Source organism: Cyprinus carpio, chromosome B25 (assembly GCF_018340385.1).
Source record: "Cyprinus carpio isolate SPL01 chromosome B25, ASM1834038v1, whole genome shotgun sequence".
Lineage (NCBI taxonomy): Eukaryota > Metazoa > Chordata > Actinopteri > Cypriniformes > Cyprinidae > Cyprinus > Cyprinus carpio.
In genome coordinates, this window is record NC_056621.1 from 10,767,293 (window position 1) to 10,792,919 (window position 25,627).

Genomic DNA, 25,627 nt, shown 5'->3' on the forward strand with positions numbered 1-25,627 from the left:
TTGTCATTTCATATTCATGCAGCTTTCAGTATGATTTATCCATAAATGTATTACTCTGTTATATATTACAAAATCCATAGAAGCCCCCCCCCCCAACCCCTAAAATTCAAAATGCTCACAATTCATAGCACAAAAAAAAATAAACAATCTGGTTTGAATCAGCAGCTGTCTTATTGTGAAATGAATGTGTCTCTGTCAGAAAAGATGGTCCAAGGAAGTGTGGACCTGCGCTGCCCTTTACTAATTACCCCAGCCTCCCTTCAGTCAATTCATTTCTCCTGGCAAGCTGCTGCAATTGTGAGGACTCTGCAGGGGACAGCGAATGCCCGGTGACTACTGCTGAGGACCCAAACCCCACTGCATTATGTGGAATTAGTGTGTATTGATTCATCCTTTCTAGATTATGGATTTGGTCCCTTATTCATTACTTTGGAGGTCAGCTAGCGGTCATGTTTTTAAAAGGGTTCAGTTTTAATGTACTGTACTTTGAGTGTGGTTTTTAATGCTAGAAATATTGTGTTCTATGAATACTGACTTACTGAATATTAATACTGTACTTCATTAAAGTCACTATTCAGCCTATTTAACATCCATAAAGTGACACATCTGAGTGAAAAAGAATATTCAGCTTTTTTATCCATCAGGAATTAATCATATAATATTATAACATAATATTGTAAAAGATGTTCTCTAAATTATTTTTTTTTTTACTATCATGGACAAATAAAATAAGATTTAAAAATTACATTAACATTATTATTTTTTTATATTAAATAACAAACACAATTTTCTAGATTATTTAATCATAGATCAAATTAAATATTTATATTTATCATTATTACTAGAGGTTAGCTTACAGTGATCTTTTAAAAAGCTAGTTTTACTTTTTGCTGCTGTATATATTATGCTCTATGAATATTGATTTTAATGAAGTGCTGGGCAACAATTAATCGTGATTAATCGTATCCAAAATAAAAGTTTTATATAACATATGTGTGTGTGTACTGTATATTTATTGTTTGTGTGTGTGTGTGTGTGTGTGTGTGTGTGTGTGTATATATATATATATATATATATATATATATATATATATATATATATAGACACAAACATACAGTATATATTTAAAAAAATATTTATATGTATTTTATTAATATATATTTATATTAATATAACTTATATAATATATAAATATATTTAATATATTAACATGAAATATTTTTCATAATACATGTGTGTGTATTTATATATACATAATAAATATACACAGTAAACACATAAATTATGTACACAAAATCTTTTATTAATTTTGTCCAGCACTATATATATATATTTATACACACACAAACACACACACACATATATAATTTCTATTAAATAGCATTTTATTTTATAACCTATATTTCTATTAAATAACAAAACAAACTGTAGATTCACATATAGCCTCAATATATATATTGTTCTGTCAAACGATTAATGGTGATTAATCGCACCCAATATATAAGTTTTTGTTTACATTATATATGTATATTTACTTTGTATATTTATTATGTTTATATTTAAATACATACACATACAGTATATATTTTGAAAATATCTATGTTTATACATTTATATATTAATATTCTTATATTTTATATTATATATAAATATATTTAATATATAAACATAACATATTCTTCTTAAATCCTGTATATACATGCATGTGTTTGTATTTATTTATACATAATAAATAGACACAGTACACACACATATATTATGTAAACAAAAACTTTTATTTTGGATGTGATTAATCACAATTATTTGTTTGACAGCACTTATATAATTATATTAGTACTGTCAGTTTAATGCGTTAAATTAATTAGTTATGAAAAAATAATGTGATTAAAATATTTTAAAGGGATACTCCACCCCAAAATGAAAATTTTGTCATTAATCACTTACCCCCATGTCGTCCAAACCCGTAAAAAACTTGTTCGTCAAACTCGTTCGTATTCGTTACACAATTTAAGATATTTTGGATGAAAACTGGGAGGCCTGTGACTGTCCCATAGACTGCCAAGTAAATAACAGTGTCAAGCTCCAGAAAAGTATGAAAGACATCATCAGAATAGTCCATCTGCCATCAGTGATTCAACCGTAACGTTATGAATCTACGAGAATACTTTTTGTAAGCGAAGAATGCCGTGCCACAAGAATGCGCTGTTTTCTTTCAAATCAAAGCTAAATACACGTAGAAACAGCGCATCCTTGTGGCGCAGATGACACAGAAGAGCATACACAGCATACGGTGATATGGAGAGACACAGAGGATTCTGTTGACAAAGGAATTGTTGAATAAAGTCAAATCACTGATGGCAGATGGACTATTCTGACGATGTATTTGATACTTTTCTGGATCTTGAAAGTGTAACTTACTTGGCAGTCTATGGGACAGTCACAAGCCTCCCAGTTTTCATCCAAAATATCTTAAATTGTGTAACGAAGACAAACAAAGCTTTTATGGGTTTGGAACGACATGGGGGTAAGTTATTAATGACAAAATTTTCATTTTGGGGAGGAGTATCCCTTTAATGCAGTTAACGCACTGGCCCCGCCAAAAGACCTGTACATCGTCTTACATTTCATACAGCTGACTGTTGACAAATATGATGCAAGCCAACAACTCCATAAATTTAGTTATGCCCTAAAACTCAATATATTGGTGCAAAAAATGCCCCTGCATGAGTTTTTTTCTCATATTTATATTATATGATAAGCAATATCACACGAGCAGAGAGAGCTGTATTACACAAGTGCGGATTTTGTCCCGAATATCATTATTTAAATGTTATACAGCAGTTCAGTAAAAAAGAAGTTGAAATTGTGTTTTATTTTAAATTTTTTGTACAATTTTGCAAAGAACATATTACCTTTAAAGCCACAGCAGAACTGTTGTGCATCTCTGAGCTAGAACAGAAACAGTTTAGTTTCTGAATGAATCCACGTTTGAAACAAATCATGTGAATTAATGTTTCAAAGCCCATTAATAAAGAGAGCCATTTACTTCGTTACTGAATAAATCAGCTGTTTGAACGAATCGAATTAAGATATTTTCTGATTTACAGATTGTTTCTTATATAGAGTATCATTTCATAAATAATAATAATAATAATAATAATAATAATAATAGTAAAGGGTTTACTCACCCTGATGTCATTTCAAACCTTTCATTTGTGGAACGTAAAAGAAGGTATTTTGAAGAGTGTTGGTAACAAGGCTGTTTTGGTTTCTTTTTTTTCAGTTTCAAAATTTTAATCCACTGACAGCCCTAATATTTATATTTATTTTAATATGTTTATTTTATATTTTACATATATTTTTAAAGCTCTTTGGAACATAGAATCTGAGCAGCACAACATCACAGCATACAGTATGCTGTATTATGGTACATCTCCTGAGGGATAATCATCCTAACATGAGAGGATTTGATCTTGATCCATCCTTTGAGAACATTCATCACACATTTTATCACCCCAAAAAAGCTCAGGGATGAATATGCACAACAAAGGCACCCAATATTGCTATAGAACCAAGCAAAACACCCACCCACCAGCACATCCACATTCCCACATACACCAATACAACTGGGCTCTGAATGGACAGTAGCAATACAGATAGCAGTAAACAGCAGTAATGATCTGACGCTCGCTCTCCTGTGCAGAACAGACAAGAGAACAGTGCTGGTGATGCCAGGCTCTGTCAGTATAGAGCTGGATGACAGAAGGCATGGAAGCCTGAACAGCCTGGTTGCCATGGGAGTGAAATTCTCTTTCAGCTTGCTTTCCCTGCCTCCCTCACCCTCTGTTCTTCAAAGAATGCCTCTTCTCTCACACACGCACATGCATACACACAACCTCAGTCAGTAATGGCAACGTGGCCATGCAAGAACAAAATCAGGGCTTCAGTGTGCACATACAAATGTGTAGGTTTGGTCTCTTTCACTGCCACTGCATTAATTAAATAATTCAACAATATTTAATTTATATATAGCACATTTTATACACAGTGGTATTTCAAAGTGCTTTGCATCTGGGCTATAAAGAAAATAAGAGATTAAAGTCAAGTTTTACATTTTTTAAGAACATAAATATGAATAGGAATAATTAAAAATTGTTTAAAAAAACATAAATGGACATAAAGTAAAAACCAAATAATGCAGCTCAATAACATGAGGTGTATTGTGTATTATGTTTATATTCTACAAGAATATCCACAATGATTTATAAATAAGCAAACTTTAAAATCAACTTTAAATGTGACTGGAAGTCAAACGCTGAGGTGATTAGCTTAGTTTTTTGGTTCTGTATGAATCATTCTGTATGAGCTGCAGTTGTCTGATGCTTTTTTGGGGAAAGGCCGGTAAGGAATCAGTAATCAATCAGATGCAATGGCTGCTTTTATGAACTCTGTAAACTAATGCACATTTATTAGTAATAGCAAGTTTCAAGCAAGTTGCCCAGCAAGTTGCAAAAGTAAAAAAAAAAAAAAAAAAAAAAAAAAAAAAAGTGATTCAAATGCATTTGTGTATACTGTTTGTTATACAAATATATTTACATTTTTACATACATATTTAAATGCATCCAACGTTATTCTAATAAGTAGAAAACGTAATTTTATTTGTATTTTTACATAACATTTTAATAAGCTGTTGGCTTTAGAACAATTGTAATATAAAAGCCAATAATTTAATTTAGATTTTTTTAAAATCATTATGTTGATATGGCTACTGTATATTTATTATTCTGTTATGCATATATAAAACTTAAAACTGCCTATTTGGCAAAATGGGGCACTTTTTTCATTTAGATGATAGGGGAAATGTCCCAATTACACACACACACACACACACAGAGACACACACACAAACACACACACACACACACACACACACACACACACACACACACACACACACACACACACACACACACGTCTATCTATCTATCTATCTATCTATCTATCTATCTATCTATCTATCTATACTGTATATTTACGTACGGAGGTTAGGAGGGCGTTTCTGTATTCAGCATTAAAAAAGTTTGAAAAACACTGTTGTAGACCATACAGACCAACCAGACACATGATCCAGCTGTTGCTTATAAAAACAGGCCATAAACAACCAAAATACAAACCTACCTTAATGACAGTCTATTGGCATTATACTGTATGCAAAAAAAAGCTGGCAAACTCATTGGCTGTCTGACCTATCGCGTGCGTTTCCGGTAAAAGGTGCCACCCAATGGCCGTCCGTGTTTTTCCCCCTGACTCGGCTGCTGTGCTCTCTGACCCCAGTGGCAGCGCGCGTTCATTGCACTAGTCTCTCTCGGGCTCCCCCTCTTCGCATGTCGAGGCTGTTCTCTCTCTCCTGTCTCCCTCCTTCCTCGTCTGTCGCATTTCAGTGAGAGCGCTTGTGGAGAGAGACCTCGGGGGTCGAAGGTTCTGCCCTGGCCGCCGCGACCTCAACCTCTCACGGCTTCCGAAATATCCGATGACCGTCGTCTTTGACACATCAGAGGACAACCCCCGAGCGGTTTTGGGCCAAAAGAGAAGGTACACTCAAGTCGCTTTTGAAGAAGATAGCTGGGGGAAAATAGCGAGGCACAAAGCGGTAATGGGTTAGAGGTGGCTGGTTGTCATGTTCGAGGGAAACCGTTTAGAACGTTGCCTCGGATACATTGGAAAATTTTTACATCAGTGAAACGGATACATTTTAACATTTTCGCGGCAATATGTTGTAACATTTCCGCGTCGTCAAGTTTCTTTCACGTTCATAGCTAGGCGTCTGAATAAAGGAATTAGGCAGAAAGAGGTCATATTTATTGGGTTTTATGTGCTCGTGCCTTGCTTTGTGCATAAATTATGCGTTATCAATGGTTATGTATGCTATTTGAATGAACGTTTTTGATATGGTTTTGATTTATCTGCCTCATAGTAAGCAGAACAGATTTCACATCCGCACAATGAAATATAGACTTTCCTCGTGCAGTCTGACGCCAGTTTACAAGCTTGGCTTTTGTTGACAGATAATTATAGAGTCAGAGGCTGCCAGCTCACCGCAAGCTGCTGGTCATAAGTGTTATAAATGTGGTCGGTTTGAAGTCGTCCAGGGAGGGTGCGAAAAGTTCAAGTTTTTGCCAAAAGGTTAGCCCACCAGAGACGGTGTGAGGCGGTGCGGCTGAACAAAATAAATGAATCCAGGTAACAATGAGGGAGAATTGTTCTCAAAACAATCTTGTGTATGTGTTTAATTCATATCATCATCATGCAACGAAAAACAGTTTCAGTGTTTTTGCACTTGCTTACAAAGCTTTTGTGTTTTCTCACAAAAGTATTGCATTCCCTGAAAAATTCTACATTCAGTTACAATAGAAATGAAATCTATTTTCCTCCCAGCTGATATTATTTCAATCACCAAATTTTCTCAAGGCAACACAAAAAATGTGCGAAAGAATGCATACAATTTTGAACAAATGTTTTTTGGCAACCCAACATTTTGTGAGTGAACATAAAAGCATTTAAAATATAATTTTTCTTCTCATAGTATATTTTTTCATGACCATGTTCTTTTAGGTGCTTCATAAAAATGTAGTGCTGAACTCTGACTTGGACTTTTTTAAGTAATATTATTATTAGCTGATATTAGAGAAGTTTTACCAAAAGTGCATGGATGATTTTATGATCAGATTGCTGAATATATTGTTGATACTGTCTCAGTACCATCTCGTTTAACTGTATTTGGATATGCATCATTAACGTTTTGCATCTTGGCGTCTCTGTATGGTGACTCAGATCCAAGCCTTGGGACTAAAGGATGCTTGCTCACCGGATCTGCACTGCACTGCTGTGACCTGCTCATGCCCCATCCAGAGGTGCCATGGCTCGCAGAATATCCTCCCAGGGTAAGGTTACCATCTCCGTGGATGAGTACAGCTCCAAGCCAACCCAGGCCTTCACCCACTACAACATCAACCAAAGCCGCTTCCAGCCCCCTCACGTCCACATGTGAGTGTCTGTGTACAGTGTTCCTGTAACTGAAACATTGATTTAATTGATTGATTGAGGACAGAACAGAATGCTGACAGAGAGGACATCTGGTGGCTTTTGTCTCATCTTGCCCGACAGGTGATCCGGAGGCTCCTGCGGCTTCACTTCTGTTGTAATGAATTATATTGACCTTTTTAACTTGATATTGTTGCAATGTTTGCATATTAAGCATTTTAATGAGATATTTTTGAAGGCATAACAGGGTTTAATAATGCTCTCTTGTCTGAGATAATGGCACTATGTAAATCTAGTCCAGTTTTGAACTGGCTATTTATTATTTCTTTGTTGTTTTTTAACATTCAATCTTTTAGCCTGAATGGAAAAAGATTTTAGGTCATATATACACACTCGTTTGGAATAATTCAGATTTTTTAAATATTATTTTTGTGTTATGCTCATCAAGGCTGCATCTATTTAATCAAAAATATAGTAAATATTGTGAAATATTATTACAGTTTAAAATAACAGTTTTTGATTGATATATATTTTAAAACATAATTTATTCCTGTGATGACAAAGCTGAATTTTCAGCAGCCATTACTCCAGTCCTCAGTATCATATGATCCTTCATAAATCATTCTAATATGCTTAATAATTGTAATTATTTCAAACTTTTGACAAGTAATTTTATATGTATATCAATACACCTACATCTTTTTCAGCAATAAAGCATTTGTACCCACATTTCTTTGTTATTGAAATAGAGATGTGTAAGACGCATCTCATGTTCATGTACTTATTAACCAGAGAGAGGTCAAAGGTTAGTTGAGTTGATTAGCTCTTTAACAATAGCTCTTTGACCCTGGGGTCAGAGCTCACCTCTAAAGAAACCTGACTATTGACTGATGCTGATGATGGCATAATGAGGCTTGGTGCAGATACTAAAGAATGGACCAACCTGATTAGCTGAGCCTTTGCTGCTTTAATGGTACCATGCAATTAAGGCACATCAGCACAAGCAAAAGGGATCGACCAGGATGCATGTGCCATTGAATTGCTTTTAGCTTAAGTGTGGAAGAAACAGCTATTTGTCATTAAATTGTGTTATGTAACTCAATGCAATATACTCTGGGCAACAAATGTACAGTGCAGAGTGATTTATCAGTTTTATCAGCGCAATATATGGCAATAACCCTGGAAAAACAGGTAGACTATGACATTATTCAAATAGGAAGCTCAGAAAGGGGTTGTTTCTCCTTCCGTTTTCAATTCACACATTTTGTTGAAAACCTGTAGGAATTTTTTTTTGTCCACACAATGAAAGTCAATGGAGTGCAAAGTTGTTTTGTACCGCCTTGACTTTAATTGTATAGACAAAAGCAGTTCTTTAAAATTAGGGGCGCGCCAATCAGATATTCAGTATCGGTATCACTCAGATACTGGCATTTTCTGTCAGATCGGGGTATCAGTCAGACGAGACCGATCCAAATCTGATATTGTGCGTATACTATTCTGTGTGATTGTTAAGCCTCACAAAATCCACAACATCATAAAGCACCATAATGTTTTCGTGCACTATATTCCAAATGTTCTGAAGCCGTTCCACAGTTTAATGTGAGGTACAGATGAATATTTAAGTCAAGTTGACGTAAACTCTTCTCTGCTGTGGCTGTCTGTCATCGTCTATTCAGCATTCAAACTGCATGTCGCATTCGGTTACGACAGTCAAGACGATGAAACTCTCTTCAAGATGATTCAATGTTCCTAACATTATACTTGATCTGTAAATAAAGATAAATGGTTTTGCATAAAAGGACTTTATCTTGCTGGAGTTTTGTTTTGTTTCTAAATCGTGTTCATTTCTACCATGTTAGATCACAACACTGGAGTAGAGAGCACTATGAATTGTTCTTCATGAGCACAGTAACCGAGATTTAAAACTGTTAAAAGAAAAGGCTCAATAAACTATCACACAGATTTAATACACTATGCATCAATGTCTCTTCCCTTTGTGCTTTGAACTTTGCTATGACTTTTTACCAGATTTAGTTCAACACTTATTCACTTTTATTTGTTTCCCACTAAATTTTTTATAAAATTGTGCACTCATGATTTTTCTAGAGTAACTTTTGCTACTGAATTATCCACTAACCTAGTTTATAATAGTATTTTTTTTATCATATATTATGATTACATATTTTTTTATGTGTTATTTTTTTTTATATAAGAAAGTTGTATTTGTCTATATTTAGTAGATTGTGTGTAACACACAAAAGAGTGATGATCAGTTAAGCATACATTGTGATATAGAAATTCTACACTGATAAAAAAAAACTGTGCTGGTATTGGATCGATTTCGGTATCGGCTGATACTCAGAATTTTTGGTATCAGATCGCAATCGGTTCTTAAAAAGTGGTATCGAGCCACCCCTATTCAAAATATTTTTTTGTAAGGTTGCAGAATTTTCCTGGGCATGTTTAAAAGGAATAGGTTACTAAAAAAAAAGACAAATTGCTGAAAATGAACCCTTAAGATGAAAATTAAGATGAATTTGTTTCTTCATCAGAACAGTATTGGAGGAATTTTTGCTTTATGTTAAAGCCTGACCGATATATCGTTTTGCAGATAGTATTGGCCGATGTGAGTCTGACGCCGATATATCGGTATCGTGAATATGCTCCCGATATGAACATATTTCATATATCATATATTTATTCTTTTTTTTTTTACAGAACATATAAAGCAGATAAGATGCTTGAAATGGTGTAATTACTTAGTTTGTCCAGCAGAGCACGCTCCATTGTTTGCTACTGGTGACCTGGATGAAATGCTTTAAAGCTTAAGTCTATGGAAAAACATTGAAACGGCATGGTGAATCCTCACCAAATTTGGGGGATCCTTTCAGCTCGAGGAACCCTCTCGAACATGATTTGAGTGTACATCTAGAGGCCCTCTTTCGAATGGGACCATCCTGCGTCGATAGCCCCTGGGGTTTGGGAGTTACGGGTGGTGCCGACCGATCTAGCGATCCCGGGGGGGCTACCGACGGGCGGAGGGTGGTGTTCGAGAGGGCACCTCAAACTGAAGGGATCCCCTGAATTTGGTGGAGATCTGCCAACGCATTCGTGAGATAGTGACACCAGTCAACACTTTCACTTCAGTAAGGAGGTCTCTTGTTCAGGCAGCAGCATTGAAGCGTTGTCTTATTCAACCGTAAGTGCTTGGCAAAGTAGACTTCACATGAAATTCCGCCATGATTCCAGTTCCAAGGGAACGCATACGTTACATTCAAAGTGCATGAGACGTGAATTTAAAATGTATTTATATACAGCGGTATATTATGTCACACTTAACACTTCTCTAGTAAGTTTTTTCTGTGTGTGGAGACGAAAGTGCAAATCCGTGAATGAATGTTCCGAAGTTAAATAAACGTCAATGGAATAAAATTGATGGAATTCAATTGAATTAAAGTTGAATAAACTTCAACTTTACTGTTCAGTGCACTGATTTCAGACTCATTTTGGATAATAAAGTTTATTGTTAAATGCCCTGCCTCCATTACATATCTCTGTCACATCATTATAAGTGTTTAATTACCACATTTGAGTGATCATTGCAAAAAAATGTTTATCTATATATATATTCTGTTTATGTATATACTGTTTTCTATATTTAGTACAAGTCAAATGTTTGTACACACGAATGGGAAAGTGTCCAAACTTTTGACTGGTACTGTACTATAATATATCGATATCAGACTTTTTTTTTTTTTTTTTTTTACTCCCTAATATCGGTAACGGCATTAACCCCCCCCCCCCCCCCCCCCCCCATATCGGTCGGGCTCTACTTTATATCATCTGCTTACCAATGGATCCTCTGCAGTGAATGGATGCCATCCATATGAGAGTCTAAACAGCTAAAAACATTTAAATAAGAACAGATAAAAACATCACAATAATCCTCAAGTAATCCACATGACTCCAGTCCAACAATTAACATCTAGTGAAGTGAAAAGCTGTGGTTGTAATAAACCCATAGTGAAGATATTTTTAATTTCAAACAAGTCCTCTAACTGTAATATTGGTTTCTCCAGTGAAATAGTAGTCTTACCTGAATCAGGAGAGCAATATGCACAGATCAGCACCATTTACATGCAAAAAAGAGTCCAAAACAATTATAAACAGATATGTTGTTGGATTTTGATGTAAGAGGACAATAACGGATGGACTTTTATACTGGAGGAAATGATACGGATTTTGGACACAAGTGATGGATTTGTTTCTTACACAGATTTTCCTTTCACAAAACATTAATTGTTTAACTGAAGTCATGTTGTGGATTATTGTGGTGTTTTTATCAGCTGTTTGGACTCTCATTCTGACAGCACCCATTCACTACAGAGGATCCATTAGTGATTTAATTATGTAATGATGCTTTTCTCAAAATCTGTTCTGATGAAGAAACAAACTCATCTACATCTTGGATGGCTTGAGGGTGAATACATTTTAAGCACATTTACTTTTTTGGGGTAAACTAATCCTTTAACCTTTTTCGAATTCACTAATAATCTTTACATACAAAAAAATAAATATTCCCTCAAACAAACATGCTCCTCTTTTCCTACAGGGTAGAGCCACTTCCCTACGATGCGCCAACTCCTGTGGGTCATACACGTTTCGTCTGCGTCTCAGACACACACTCAAGGACAGATGGAATCCAGATGCCATTCGGTGATGTGTTGCTTCACACGGGTGACTTCACTGAACTTGGCCTACCGTCTGAAGTGAAGAAGTTTAATGACTGGTTGGGTAAGTGTGCAAAACCAGTCCTGTTACCTTTGCCGACAAGCACTTCCCCTGCTGTCACAACATGAACTTTTTTTATTTTTAAAGAGCCTGTGCTCTTTTAGGTTTTCCAGTTCCAAATCTGGTGGCTTATTTTAAGATTATTGCATATCAGTGTTGTATATTTTGTAATTTCATTGCAAAAAAACGACATTATTATTACCTAATTTATACTGAATTTAATAAGCTGCAATGCGCACAGCATTTCTAGTGAGTAGGAAGGCCTTTGTTATTGCTGGGGGTGAAGAAGGTCAAAATGGAAATAAAAAAAAATGCCCAGCTGTTGGCTTTAATAGGTGCCCTTCAGTCTGGTCTCATTGGCCTCAGCAGCAATTCACTTTAAGGTTAGAGAGGTCAAAAATATTGTTTATCTGGTGAAATCAAAGTCACGCTTCCACCTACAATTGGCAGACACAGTGATCTATAAATTGTTTCTTGTCTGTTAAAACTATTAAAAATTTCTGTTTCTTTTTATTTCAGATGCTAGGTCACTAAAGAATGTGGTCTTAATGTCACTTCTCAACATCTGAATAGTCATATAGCTGTAGAGCGCGTACTGTGAAATATTGTTTTCCGTTTGCTTCCAAAATCTGTCATTCTCATTATCTGTCTCTTCTTACAGGCAGTCTTCCCTACGAGTACAAAGTTGTCATCGCTGGAAATCACGAACTTACCTTCGATAAAGATTTTATGGCAGAACTCGTAAAGCAGGATTACTACCGTTTCCCCTCAGTGTCCAAGCTGAGGACTGAGGACTTTGACGATGTTCAGTCCCTCCTTACAAACTGTGTGTACTTACAGGACTCTGAGGTCACCATTAAAGGATTCAGGATATACGGGACTCCGTGGTAAGCATTTCTAAATAATTGCTGTCATCACATTGTTCTTTACTTCCTGTTTGCTACATCTGTCATGCAGAATATTAAGTGAGTTATTAAACATTTGAATTGGATATCCTCAGCAAAGGAATAACCAGGATTAGTTTATATAAAGTGAATTATGAAAACCATGCTCTGGATTACCCACTTTTTACAATCAAATCAATTCCAGATGGATAAAATCTTGAAATCTTGTCCTGCATGCTTTTTCTAGTTGAACATTTTGTTTCACTTATAAAAACGCAAGCAAAATGGTTATCTTTCAAGTAGGGGTGTGCCGGTATGAATATCGGTACCCGAACGGTTCACAGGGAAAAATTCCAAATGGAAGTGATCATCCCTATCCCCTTGGAGTGGGGACTTTGGAGTGAGCAGGGCACGTGCGTGCCATTATTTAGTTGTTTAACATTAAAAAGTGCTGTCACTTAAAGACAATGCATGGATCCAGTACACTGATACTGCACATTTAATGTCTGCTGTTAAAAAAAAAACCTGTAAAAAATAAAATAATTGTTTTATTTAAATTTAAGAAATACAAAAATCACTTATTAAACTCCTTACATTTATATATACAAGTTAAAAAACAAAAATAATTATGATAAAGCTGCGTAAATCACCATCAGTGCTATGTATATACAAACCATATGCAACATATGTCAAGTTCGTTAGTTAAGTAACAGATGGTTGATCGACCTACATTAAGTTTGTATTTGATTTATTGAAAATGAATAAGGTTTATGTCTCTTGTATGATGTCTTATACCTTGAGATAAACTGATTATCTTCAGCCATGGGCAGAAAGACCTTTGTAGACCTGGGTTATGTTAGACGCTGTTATACTCTCTGCTCCGCAGGACACGACGTGTTCTCATTTGCTTCAGATAATGTTACATACACACACACACAAACACAAACATTCACTCTCTTTTTCATTCCATTTCTGTTTCTCTGTTACTCTTTACGCATACACAGCCGTCATCACACATTGGCATCATTCATACGAAGACCTTATCGTTTGAAAAGCAAACCATTATCTCAGTTAACCCTTCACCCACTGGGCTGCCCCTCTCTCCCACAAGACGCCAACAGAGCTGTGTTAGATTTCAGGTGTGAATAGATGCCTAGCAGTGTTTGGCACTGAGAGCATTGTGGCAGTGTGACACAATGGTCGACAGCTACTAGAAGCAGTTTATCACCTAGAGACGACGCTGAAGAGTCAGCTGAAAGTTGATGAGAGTTGCTTAGTGTGCTTCATTTTATAATCATCTTTTCGCCCTCTTTTTCAGTTGAAAAGTGTGGATAAATTTAATAAGGTTCCTGTCATCTATTTCACAAATGATTCACATATGCACAATTTTTCCCCTACCCTCATTCTAATGCTAATGAATATGAATATTCTGAATCTCATTTGCATAAAATTTATAATACATTTTATTTGTATTTTATTATATAAATATATTAGTGCTATCAAATCGATTAATCATTATAAATCACATCCAGAATAAAAGTGTGTATACAATTTATTTGTGTGTGTGTGTGTGTGTGTGTGTGTGTGTGTGTGTGTGTGTCTGTGTAAACTCAAACTTTTATTTTTAATGCGAGTAATCGCAATTAATCGATTTGTCAGCACTATATGTAATATATAATTTGTTACATACAATATAGTCAGTACTTTTGTAGAGTAATTTAAGTATTCTGTTTGTAAGAATAATATTGTTTTCATTTATTTAATTTTTATTGTTTGCTTAAATTACTTGTTTCTAAGTCACAATTTTGTTTTGTCAAATATTTAAAAAAGTGCTAACTTACTGATAATTTCTGTGTAACAAACATTACACAGAAATACTCACTATTTGAAACACCACAGTGTGATTTATTTAGCTTGATAGTCCAAATACAATACTATCTAGTCTATCTAAAATATCTTAAGGTCTTCAAGCCAACCAGAATTAGAATGCTAATTTTGGGAAGAAGTGGGAAAACCAGACATCTGCGATGGGTGGTCTTGGTGGGGGTGTGCTTTGGTCATAGTTTTCCCAGCCTCTCCTGCAGGAAGTGCTTTTTGTTCCAACACATCCTGGTGCTTTGTTGAGAACCAGGATCAAAACGTGAGGCCGACCCCGGTGTGCCCTTCCAAGTGCATGCTCGCAGTGGGCCACTCTGACCCTCCTGACCCCAGGCCTCAGCTATCAAGGAGGTCATTTATGCAGCTTCATTCTTCTTTTCTTCAAAGTGCTCAGTCAAGCTTGACTCCCGTCTAGGCCACGGTAGAAGACGAGAAGGTTTTATGTCCATTTATTTATCGCCATTCCCTTTCATGGCGGTACTCTTGTCAGTACATTGACCTTGACTTGATTACTCTCTACAAATATCCAATATACCTATGCCTAACCATAACATCTAATAGAAGCGAGGCTATCTTGCATAGCTTGGCAACCACTATCCTGATAACGCCACATGTGGTAATCCTGCTTACGATACGCCAGATATCCGCACTGATATGTTCCGGATATATTCCAGCTTGCAGCTGTGATTGGTTTGATTAACGTGTAAGCTGGTTGTGCTAGACGTTGGTTTGGCTTTTGAAAATCAAAGGCTCTTTAATCCTCTTAGGAAAGCAGACGTAAGTCATGTGACTCGAGTTCATCTTGGGTGAGTGTTCGCAAGGCCAGGCTTTAATACATAGTGGGGGTGTGTCTCTCTTGCTGCCATAGAAACCGTATCACCGCTTCATTTTTATGATTATGTGCTTGTGAATGAATGATCAGGGATGATATAACAGTCATTTGTGGTTTTTCAGGACACACAACAAAGCTGTTTATCTGCATCAGTGTGGATACTAGATATGAAGTGTAAGGTTTTCTCGCTGTGTGCGGTCAGAACTGTGTGAAGCTGATAGCGCTAATCACTTGATGATAGTATTGGTAGCTAGGGCTGTGTATCACCAGCAAAGTCACGATACGATACGTATCACGATACAGGACTGCACTGAATTTCACCTCAGCAAAATTTAGTAAAACAACTGTTTATAAAACACTGCATAATACAGTGCCATTTCTAACTATTGGCAGAGCAGGCAGTTAGGGGCCTCCATAACCGTACCACAGTACAATATAGGTAATGGCATGTTTCATGTTTACATTGGGCACTCCCCACCAGGTACAATATTCTGATTTTTTGCATCTTTTTTTTAAGCCCATATATAATAATGTACTCGTTCTAATAAATTTATATTGTAAAGTACTCATTCTAATATATAAAAAAATCATATTTACATTGCTGGTAGGTTATTGGTTGATTGAATTAATTAACTCTATGTTTAAGTTTAATAAAAATAAAAAAAACGAGGGAAGTTCTAAACTAAAGCGCTGTCTTCAGTGTATCTAATGCACACACACGCTCAGTTACTCACACAGATCACATTGCGGCTGCACTCAGACATTCAGGAACAAACTTTTTAGTGCTGCCCCGCAATTTTATCTACTAAATAGCTTAATCGCTATCTTTCTCAACAAGGATCTGGTAACATCATTGTTTCTAAAGGAATTAAAGCCACAGCTTCAATGTTAATAGAGAAACGCGACAAAACGGTGGTGATCCATACATACACAGCCTCTCTTTCTCTCTTATAAATGAACACTTGATGAATTATTCTCACTTGTCTGAGAATAGAATATTGTAGAGGAGATCGCTAAGCTGCAAGTTTACTGATGTTTTCAGAAAGCAAACACGTTCATCCACACTGGAGAGATGGTTGCCAGGTTGACAAAGATAAGTAGCACAGTTAGAAGATATTTCAGTAGTGCGTAAGTGGGAAGCTCTGTGTCGAGGATTACGTCTCTTTATATCAGGCATCCCAGTTGTGTTCCTCTGCAGCCAGATTAAACCTTGTTGTAGCCTATATATTATGCTCTATTCATTATTTTTTAGAAATCTCACACTTTTCTACTCAATTTTAAACTTTCTTGTATTCAATTTAAGCGTGGTCCACTGCTGCAGACGTGCCACAGGGCCAGCTGTATCAATACTCGTATCGTCAAATCTCTGTGACGATACATCGTTGTATCGAACACAGCACTATTGGTAGCATTAGTTTGTCATTTTAAGGTGAGGATAGTTTGTCCTCATTGCTTTATGTTGATTGTCCCCACAATTTTATGAAATGGCTCTACTGTTTGAAGTCAGTAGGATTTTTTGTTTCTTCATTAGGTGTGGGTGATATCCTATCGATCCTATGGCCTTGTTGTTGCAAGTGCAACACTCTTGCAGTTGAGTCATATGCGTCTTGTACTTTAGCTTCCCCATGTTTAAATTTTTTTTTAATTCGTCATTGACCTTCATGGAAAAATTTCAGAAATCGCATACTGTGCATACATGTAATTACCCCGTCCATCCGGTCCTCCCAGCTATCAACAGAAGCCTCCACAGAAGCAACGATTTTCTCCGGCTCCTGCCGACAAGCTACCTGCTCACGTCACTGATTGTAAGCTGACCCCTGGCCCGAAGGTGGCGTCATTTGTCAGTGGTAATTAACAGCTGACATCTCCTCTGCTGGGCCTGGTTGCTGGCGGCGGTTGCGGTACCAGGCAGGGAGGATTGAGAAATCGAGGGGGGGTGGAGGGCATAGTGAGGGCATAGTGAAATAGAGAGCGATAGACCAACTAAAAAAGGGTCAGATTCTGTTAGTAAGCAGACTGTACAAAAATCTCAGCACTGTCAAAGAGGGCACAGTTTAAAGTTGTTTTAATCTGTTTTAATCAAGTCTTTCTTTTTTCACTTGATTTGTTTGGATTCAGGGGTTCAATGTTTTTTCTTAGCAAATGAATTAACAGTTTTAAGTTAACATGAAGCAGTCTTCCTAAGCTATTTCACATCCATAATGTGAGATATTTTTTGAGTGCAACAGTACAATTCAAAGAAAAACAAACTTCACTACTGTTAAAAAGTTTTTAGTTTTTGGAAAGAAATGAATAATCCTGTTCAGAAAGGATGCATTAAATTCATTAAAAGCGACAGTAATTTATAAAGATTGATATTTTAAATAAATGCTGGTCTTTTGAACTTTCTATTCATCAAAGAATCATGAAAAAATTATCAATTTCCACAGAAATATTAATCAACATCTGTTTTAAACATTGATATTAATAAGAATGAGCAGCAAATCAGCATATTAGTCTGATTTTTAAAAGATTGCGTGATACTGAAGACTGGAGAATTAGCTGCTGAAAAATCAGCTTTTCCATCACAAAAATAAATTACATTTTAAAATATAGTAAAGTCGAGAATCGTTATTTTAAACTGTAATAATATTTCCCAATATTGCTGTTTATACTGTATTTTTGGTCAAGTAAATGCATCCTTGGTGAGCGTAAAATACTTATTTCAAAAACCCCAAACTTAGACGTAATGTATTTTCGGACTTTGATGATAAAGGGGCAGAAAAAGTTGTTGGTTTTTGGATTCATTTACATCAAAAAATGTTTGATATTTGCACCATATTATAAGGAATATTTAAAAGATTTGCTCTGGTATGTGCTCTGCCTGGTACCTTTACAAAATCACACTAGACAGGAAATCCCAACAACGTCTCATTTACTCTCTACTCTCATTTTTCTTTTTGTCCCATGTCCAGCTCTGCTTTTTCTCTCCTGACCGTTGATAACCTTCTCCAACCTCACTTTCACAATCACGCGTCTTTCCCTGATCCCCCTCTCTTTTGCCGTCCTGCTGTCAGGGGCAGATAAATATTTCAGTAATCCTTTTTGCATGTGAGGTGTTTGAAGGACTGGCAGGCCTGTGCATTAGAGTAACACACTGATTCCAAAGCAAGCACTGGGAGTGTGTGTTACTGAGGCTCAGCCGGCTGCTCCTGTGTGCCACTGTGTGTGTACGTGTCCGGGTCACCGAGAGTTCATCAAAACAAAGTGCTGACGCAGCCAAAACAAACACACACGCAGACACAAATATACACTTGTGTCTCTGTACTGAACAAGTTTCTGACAGTGAAAGCTTTCTTTTCTCTTTTCTCTCTCACTGTTTTTTTTTCTTTCTCTCTCTCTCTCTTTAAACTTGCATGGTTAAACTTTATTTCATGTTTTCTTCAAAAGTAATGGGCTTAAGAAAATAATATAATGATTATATTAACTTTATTAATTATTATAATGTTTAATTATGTTAATTATATTAATTATATTTAAAAGTCACTGAAAAATGTTTTAATTTTGTAAAATAATTATTCTTTTAATTATTGGTGATCTTTAAACTTATCATAAAGAGTAAAACCAGAGGTTTATTTTGCAATAATTACCAGCTGTACTTTATCTCACTCAGCTGTTTAACAAATAATTAGACATTAAATACTGATATTGAGATATTTATATGGAGAACAAAGAGACTGTAAAGTGATATGAGAGGCATGAACCTGGCACAATGTTTGAAATCAGTCACTAGGGACAAATGTATTAATTGAAATTTAGATTGACCAATCAGAATCAAGTATTCCAGTGCACCATGTAATAATACATTTCCTTTACACTGCATGCCATTATTTGTTTTCTGTCTGTGATCCCCATTTTTATGTGCATGTTGGAAAGTAATGACATCTCATTGTCAACTAGCTTGATGTATGGATGAAAGCCTGACTTGGGCGCTGACGTTTATGTGTGAGTTAAAGCAGACCAGCCTGAGTATGTTTGGAGGAAAGCTAACAGGGTTTGAGAGATTGTACCCAAGAGTACCAGCCTGGTGCACAGTGTTCGAAAGCAACCACTAGCGTTTATTTGCCTTACCATCAATCATCCACGGACAAGCCCTGCTACCCAGCATACACACACATACACTGAGACCTCAGCAGCCATTTCCTGTGTTCAGGCTATATTTCGTACATTATCAACTCTATTATCTCAAATCTACCAATAAGTGGTAATGGATAGATAAACAGTAGTCCAGCTATGAGACCAGCCTGTGTTGATGGACATTAACCTGTTAACCTGCTCCCCCCATTTTGGGACTCATGGCTGAAAATGCTACACACAAAATTTAGGTATCTAGGTATCTTTGTAAAGAAGACACTTTAGGCTTTACTATCCATCATCCAGAGTTAATAATGCTCAAAAAAACTTTCAATTACTCTCCCCGAAGAAATGAGACGCAAACAAAGGAATAACCATCCATATTATAACGTTATTGTTTCGTTGGCCTAAAGGTGCTCTATGGGATGTTATTCAGTGCACCCTTGCCTTTCGAACTAAACCGGGATTTACAGCAGTGGATGCGTTATTACGGTGAATCTGGTACGTACTGCATTTTTATTGTGCACGTTTTGATGTATACTGCTTACACAAATTTAGCAAATACTGTATATTCATTATAAGCTTCCCGTTGAAAAACAGTGATCTATTGTCGATGCTTGAGGCTTAGACCTTTAGAATGATACATAGTTTGTCAATATTAATTAAGTCCCTTTTCATTTAATCTTTTCGTAAACATTGACACGTGCAAACAATGAGCGTTCAGTGCGCCGGCGTCCAGGTGCGGGTTATCAGGTTAAAATCCAAAAACGACTGCTCTTTAGTTTGGTTAATGAAGGAGGATGGCAGTAAAGTCACAGCTTGTATTTGAATATTTGCTTGCATCTTTGTCTTAAACACAAAAGAAGTGTTATCTGGTAATAATCAATGTTAACCATGCAAATCCAGGATTAGTCCTAGACCATGTCCTAACATGGAAAATTAATCTGTGTTGTTATTGTAAGCTAAAACTCTCATTAATTTTTGAGTAATTAAAAAAAAAAGCTGAAATAAAATAAGATGATAAACAGAGAAATTGGCTAAAAAAGTGCTGCTTTGAAACTGACTGAAATTAAAATCAGTTGAAGTACTAAAATTACTAAAACTAACACAAATAATATAAATTAAAGCTATAAAAATTATAGAAAAAGTTAATTCTAGCTATAGAAATATTAATAAAACAAAAACAAATAAAAAAAGTCAAAAGCATGTAACGAAATTACTTAAAAATTAAAATAAACTGAAAATATGAAAGCTAATAAAAATTTTAAATAATTAAATGAAATTAAAATATGGATGCTATTAAATAATAGTATATAGGTTGTGTTTTTATTAAAGTTTATGCATTAAAATTAAACAATAAAGGCTAAAGTTTTTGATTACTGATAAGTGTAATTCAGCAATTTTATCTTTCATTTGTGTGTTTTTTTTTTTTTTTTTTTTTTTTTTTGTGTAGATGTTGGAGCCTTGTCACGTCTGGTTAGGAAACATATTTGGAGAACATCTATCTTATTTGACAGACCTTGTTCTTTTGCAAGGTTTAACTGGGTCTCTAAGTTTAATTGGCAGTTATTTTAAAGCGACAGGCTCCATGCTTTTCCATTTTTTTCCTCTAAAACCTTTTTCATTCTCTCTGTAATTGGTTTTCAATACTCCGCTCCAGGGCTGTCTTTCTGTTGTTATTCTTAGGTGGTGCAAATGACTGGGTCCTAGTCCCTTGTCTATTTCAACATAATTCAGTGAATGAAAAAGAAAATCCAGCCCTCAGGTCTCCGAGAACATGTTATAAAAACCCTCCCCCCTTTAATCTTAACCTTCTGCTTCTCAGAGGCTCTGACTTTGTCAAGTGCTCGCTGTAAAAAGACCTCTGGACAGCTGGGGATGTGAGCTCATACATATATGTATGTCTGTGATACTGGAAAATCAAGCTCTTTAAGACTCATTAATGCGATTAGCTGCTACAACTAAGCTATTTAGTATTTGTAATCTCATCCTTTCTAATGCTTCTTTTATTTCAAGATTTTTTTATATTAATCAGATTCATCAATCAGGTCATATCACAAGAGGATTCACAAAAATCTTCTAAAAGTAGTGATGAAATTTCTTAAGATTAATTAGAATTAGTTTGTAAGTCAAGTTCTTGTTTGAAATGCTGCCCTTTTGCGCTGCCTGCAGATTACCATAATAATCATAATAGGTTTTTTTTTTTTTTTTGCAACTGGTTTGGTGAGTTGAACATGTAAGTTCCTATATAAGAATGTTTTCATATGCGCTGAATGCTGATTTCATAATTAGAAAACTGCCAGATTTTACCTTTGTGGTTTTAAGACAAGTCTTAAAGGGTTAGTTCACACAAAATTAAGATTCTTTCATTAATTACTAAACCCACAAAACCTCTGTTCATCTTCGGAACACAAATTAAGATATTTAAGATGAAATCCAACAGCTTTCTGACCCTGCAGAGACAGCCATGCAACTGACACGTTCAAGGCCCAGAAATGTAATAAGGATATTGTTAAAATAGTTCATGTGACATCAGTGGTTCAACTGTAATGTTCTAAAGCTATGAGAATACTTTTTGTGTGCAAGGAAAACAAAAATAATGACTTTATTCAACAATTTCTTAAACGTGGTAGTTGATCTTCTGTCTATGCAGGGTCAGAAAAAAAAATAAAAATAACGGATTTCAACAAAAATATCTCAAGTTGAGTTCCGAATATGAACAAAGGTCTTAAGTGTGTTGGAATGACATGAGGGTATGTAATTTTCTATTTTTGGATGAACTATCCCTTTAATTTAAGCAGTTGTAAGCATGCATAATCACAATTTCTTTTGTGAAATCTGTGTATTAATGTCTTTATGAACCAATTATAATTCACCAAAAACTTTGATACTTTAATATATTCTAAATGTAAGAAAAAAAATTTAATCACATGCACAAAAAAGCACACACTTATAAGTGTTAGGATGAAATATTTATTTCCCAATCTTTGGCACATGGTTGCTCATTTAGAGTACTCCAAATTCATTAACTTAAGAACAAACTGATGTGCATACACGCGTGTTGTGAATGAGATATTCTCCTGTGTGTACACATACAAAAATCCATGCAATTACTAGAGAATGACATCTTTTTTTTCTTTTTTTTTAAGAACAATCCTAAGTTAGAAAATAAGACAAAAGTAGCAAAATTGTACTTTTAAGACCATTTCATGAATCCAACCCCGGGGTTTCCTTGCATCCAGACCATTCACTGAAGCTTATGCTGAAAAAATCGGCCATTCAGAAACCGTTATCATGTCAAATTAATAAGCACATTAACATATAGTCACCTCCATTTTAGCGTTTGTTTCAAGCTGTGTTGAAATCCTGCACCGTAGTGCAGCTTCTGAAGTGCTGTTGAGCAGTTGCAGATATTGTTCTCCACAGTGCTTCCAACTCTCATTTATCTGCACTGCCTCCATCCATCACCCAGCTCTGCTTATCAGCATGGGGTCAGTTCCTGCCCTCTCTACCAAGGCCTACATTTAGCCCTGGCCTTGCGCAGCCTTGTCTAGCTGGGGCCAGACACTTGGCCCTTATCAGACGGGGTCTGAGAGTGGTAAATAAAGGTCTGGCCCGGGTTACTGCAGGCTGTCAGCAGGCCCGTCCCAGAGGGGAAATAAAACTCTTATTAACATGCTTCTGCTCATTGGTGCTGACAGCTTGATCAATCTGCCTCCTCTGCAGATGACCTCTGCGAACCGCCGGACAGCCTGATGGAGACTGAAACGAATAGCTTGAGTTGTGCCATGGCCTCAAATCTGATACTGCAATACTCTGAGGCATTTTTAGACTTTTTTTTTTTTAATGCAACTTGCCAGCTAGTCTACTTTGAAAATAGTTTTTGATAATACTGTCAACTTTTGCGTATGTGTGAGAACGGCATGCAGGTATGTGTATGATGATTTTGACATTTATGAAGTGTTTAAAATGTGTCTGTCTGCTCCCACAGGACCCCGTGGTTTAATGGATGGGGCTTTAACTTACCTCGTGGCCAGTCTCTCCTCGATAAGTGGAACCAGATCCCTGAAGATGTAGATATTCTTATGACACATGGGCCTCCTCTGGGTAAGCACTGAAATGTGGATGTAACTCTAGATGTTGAGCATGTATACATCAGTTTGTGTCTGCGGATGGACTGTTGTATTTTAAAGTCATCATAAATGTGGTGATACGCCACAGGATGTGATGTTGGACTTTGTCCAGGGTTTAGAGATTGGGTCCCAAAAGAACTTCAGAGAGTTGGCTGCGTGGAACTACTCAACACAGTACAAAAAAGGGTCCGACCCAAACTCCACGCATATGGGGGAATCCATGAAGGTAAGAGCACTTAAATATTTTGAATAAATACAATGTATATAAAATGTTCAAAATATTAAAGTAATAATACAAATATTATAAATTGTAATATACTTAAAATAATACATATGCGAATAAGTATAAACACTAAAGCATTTTATTGTATATAAAATAAATGTATAACAATGTTTTCTTTCTCATTCTCAGGGTATGGTATTATGACAGATGGCTATACAACATTTATCAACTCCTCCACATGTACAGTCAGCTTCCAGCCTACCAATCCACCAATCATATTTGATCTCCCCAACCCAGGAAACTCCTGAGACTCATTAAACCCCACCCCTTTTTCTACATAACTCTTCCGTACTTTTAAGTAATAGTCTTTTTGTACTGCTTGTATTTAAAAATGCATGGAAATGTAATTTTTTAAGTCGGATTGAAGCCGACACCATTTGAATGACTATTGTAGGTGAAGAATAAGTTGTGAATTCATATTTGTAATTTGTTTGCATCAGTTGCCTTGTTTTTTTTTTTTTCTTTCTTTTTATTGGTCAGGATCTTAAAAAGTGCATTTTAAAGGTACTCCCAAAAGCGTCAGCAATACTTGACTATGTCTGATTTAATATTAATTGTGCTTTTTAAATTTAATATAAATTATTTAAAGTTATGAACTCTTTGTGTGGTGTATTAAATTTTGGATTTAACTGAGTAAGTGCTTACTTCACCTCGTCAGTGGGTCCAATGGGTCTGATATTTATTACTCCAATCAGACTTTGCTCTTTTCTCATCAAGAAGACACATCTTTATCTACCAGGCCATTAAACACCATAACACTAGCATTCTTCCTTTCAACATAAAATAAAGTGGCACAGTTTATCAAAAGACGGCAGCGATTGTGTGTTGTGAATTGAATTTCTCATTATTGCTGAGCTGCTTTTGTCCTACAATTAGAGTTTAGAAGAGGCTGAATGTGCAGATTCTTCAGATCACAGAGATACTGTACCTGGTCTGATTTTGCATTTAGCACATATTAAAAGTGGACGAGAACTTTCAATATAATTGGGTCTGCCTCAGGAGATATACAGAGATAATTCTGGTATCTCTCTGTAAAGATTCAAACACAATTGTTTATCCTAGATTTGCAATATCTTTGTATTCTATTGGTTTCAAAACTGGAAATGACATTACAACACTAAGCCATTTCCGTCCTCCTCATCTCCATTTTTTAGTTGTTGTAATAATGTGCGTTGTATATTTCACTGTGGATCTGCAATCTTGTGAGCACAAAAAAAAAGTTTTCTGTAATTTCTGCTATTGTAAATGCTTTCTTTATATGTTTTGTGACTTTTTTTATCCATTGTGACATTAAGCCAAGTTTATATGCAAATAAAACTGCAAGATTTTTATCTGATGTCTGTCATTTCTTTTTGTCTTGCAAGTCAGTCAAAAGAAATATTATCGACATTTATACACCCTTATGTCTTTCCAAACCTAACTTAGTTTCTCCTGTGGCACACAAAAGAAGTTTAGAAGAATATATTGAGCTGTTTTTTCCTCATACAATTAAAGTGAATGGTGTCCAGGGACTGTCAAATATCAAATAAAAGGCATAATAAAAAGTCTTAAAGCCAGTATACTGAAATATTGCTTTACTCTGTGTGTATTGTTATATTTGCTTTGTTTGTGTGTGGATAATTTTGTTTAATTTTTAGAAAAAAAAAAAAAAAAAAAAAAATATATATAAATA

The 25,627-nt window shown here is 35.6% G+C and overlaps 1 protein-coding gene across 2 annotated transcripts; it reads left to right on the forward strand.

Moving 5' to 3' along the window:
• The first annotated feature begins 5,311 nt into the window (after positions 1 to 5,311).
• On the forward strand, positions 5,312 to 25,291 carry LOC109104891 (metallophosphoesterase MPPED2-like). Of its 2 annotated transcripts, none has more exons than XM_042752896.1 (7): positions 5,312 to 5,592; positions 6,832 to 7,044; positions 11,654 to 11,835; positions 12,494 to 12,719; positions 23,531 to 23,646; positions 23,785 to 23,898; positions 24,085 to 25,291. In XM_042752896.1, exons 2-7 carry the CDS (start codon positions 6,917 to 6,919, stop codon positions 24,201 to 24,203), a joined length of 885 nt encoding a protein of 294 aa, XP_042608830.1. In that variant the 5' UTR covers positions 5,312 to 5,592; positions 6,832 to 6,916; the 3' UTR covers positions 24,204 to 25,291. The 2 variants fall into 2 exon arrangements, with proteins under 2 accessions (XP_042608830.1, XP_042608831.1); XM_042752897.1 differs by lacking the exon at positions 5,312 to 5,592 and adding an exon at positions 5,619 to 6,240.
• The last annotated feature ends 336 nt before the right edge of the window (positions 25,292 to 25,627 follow it).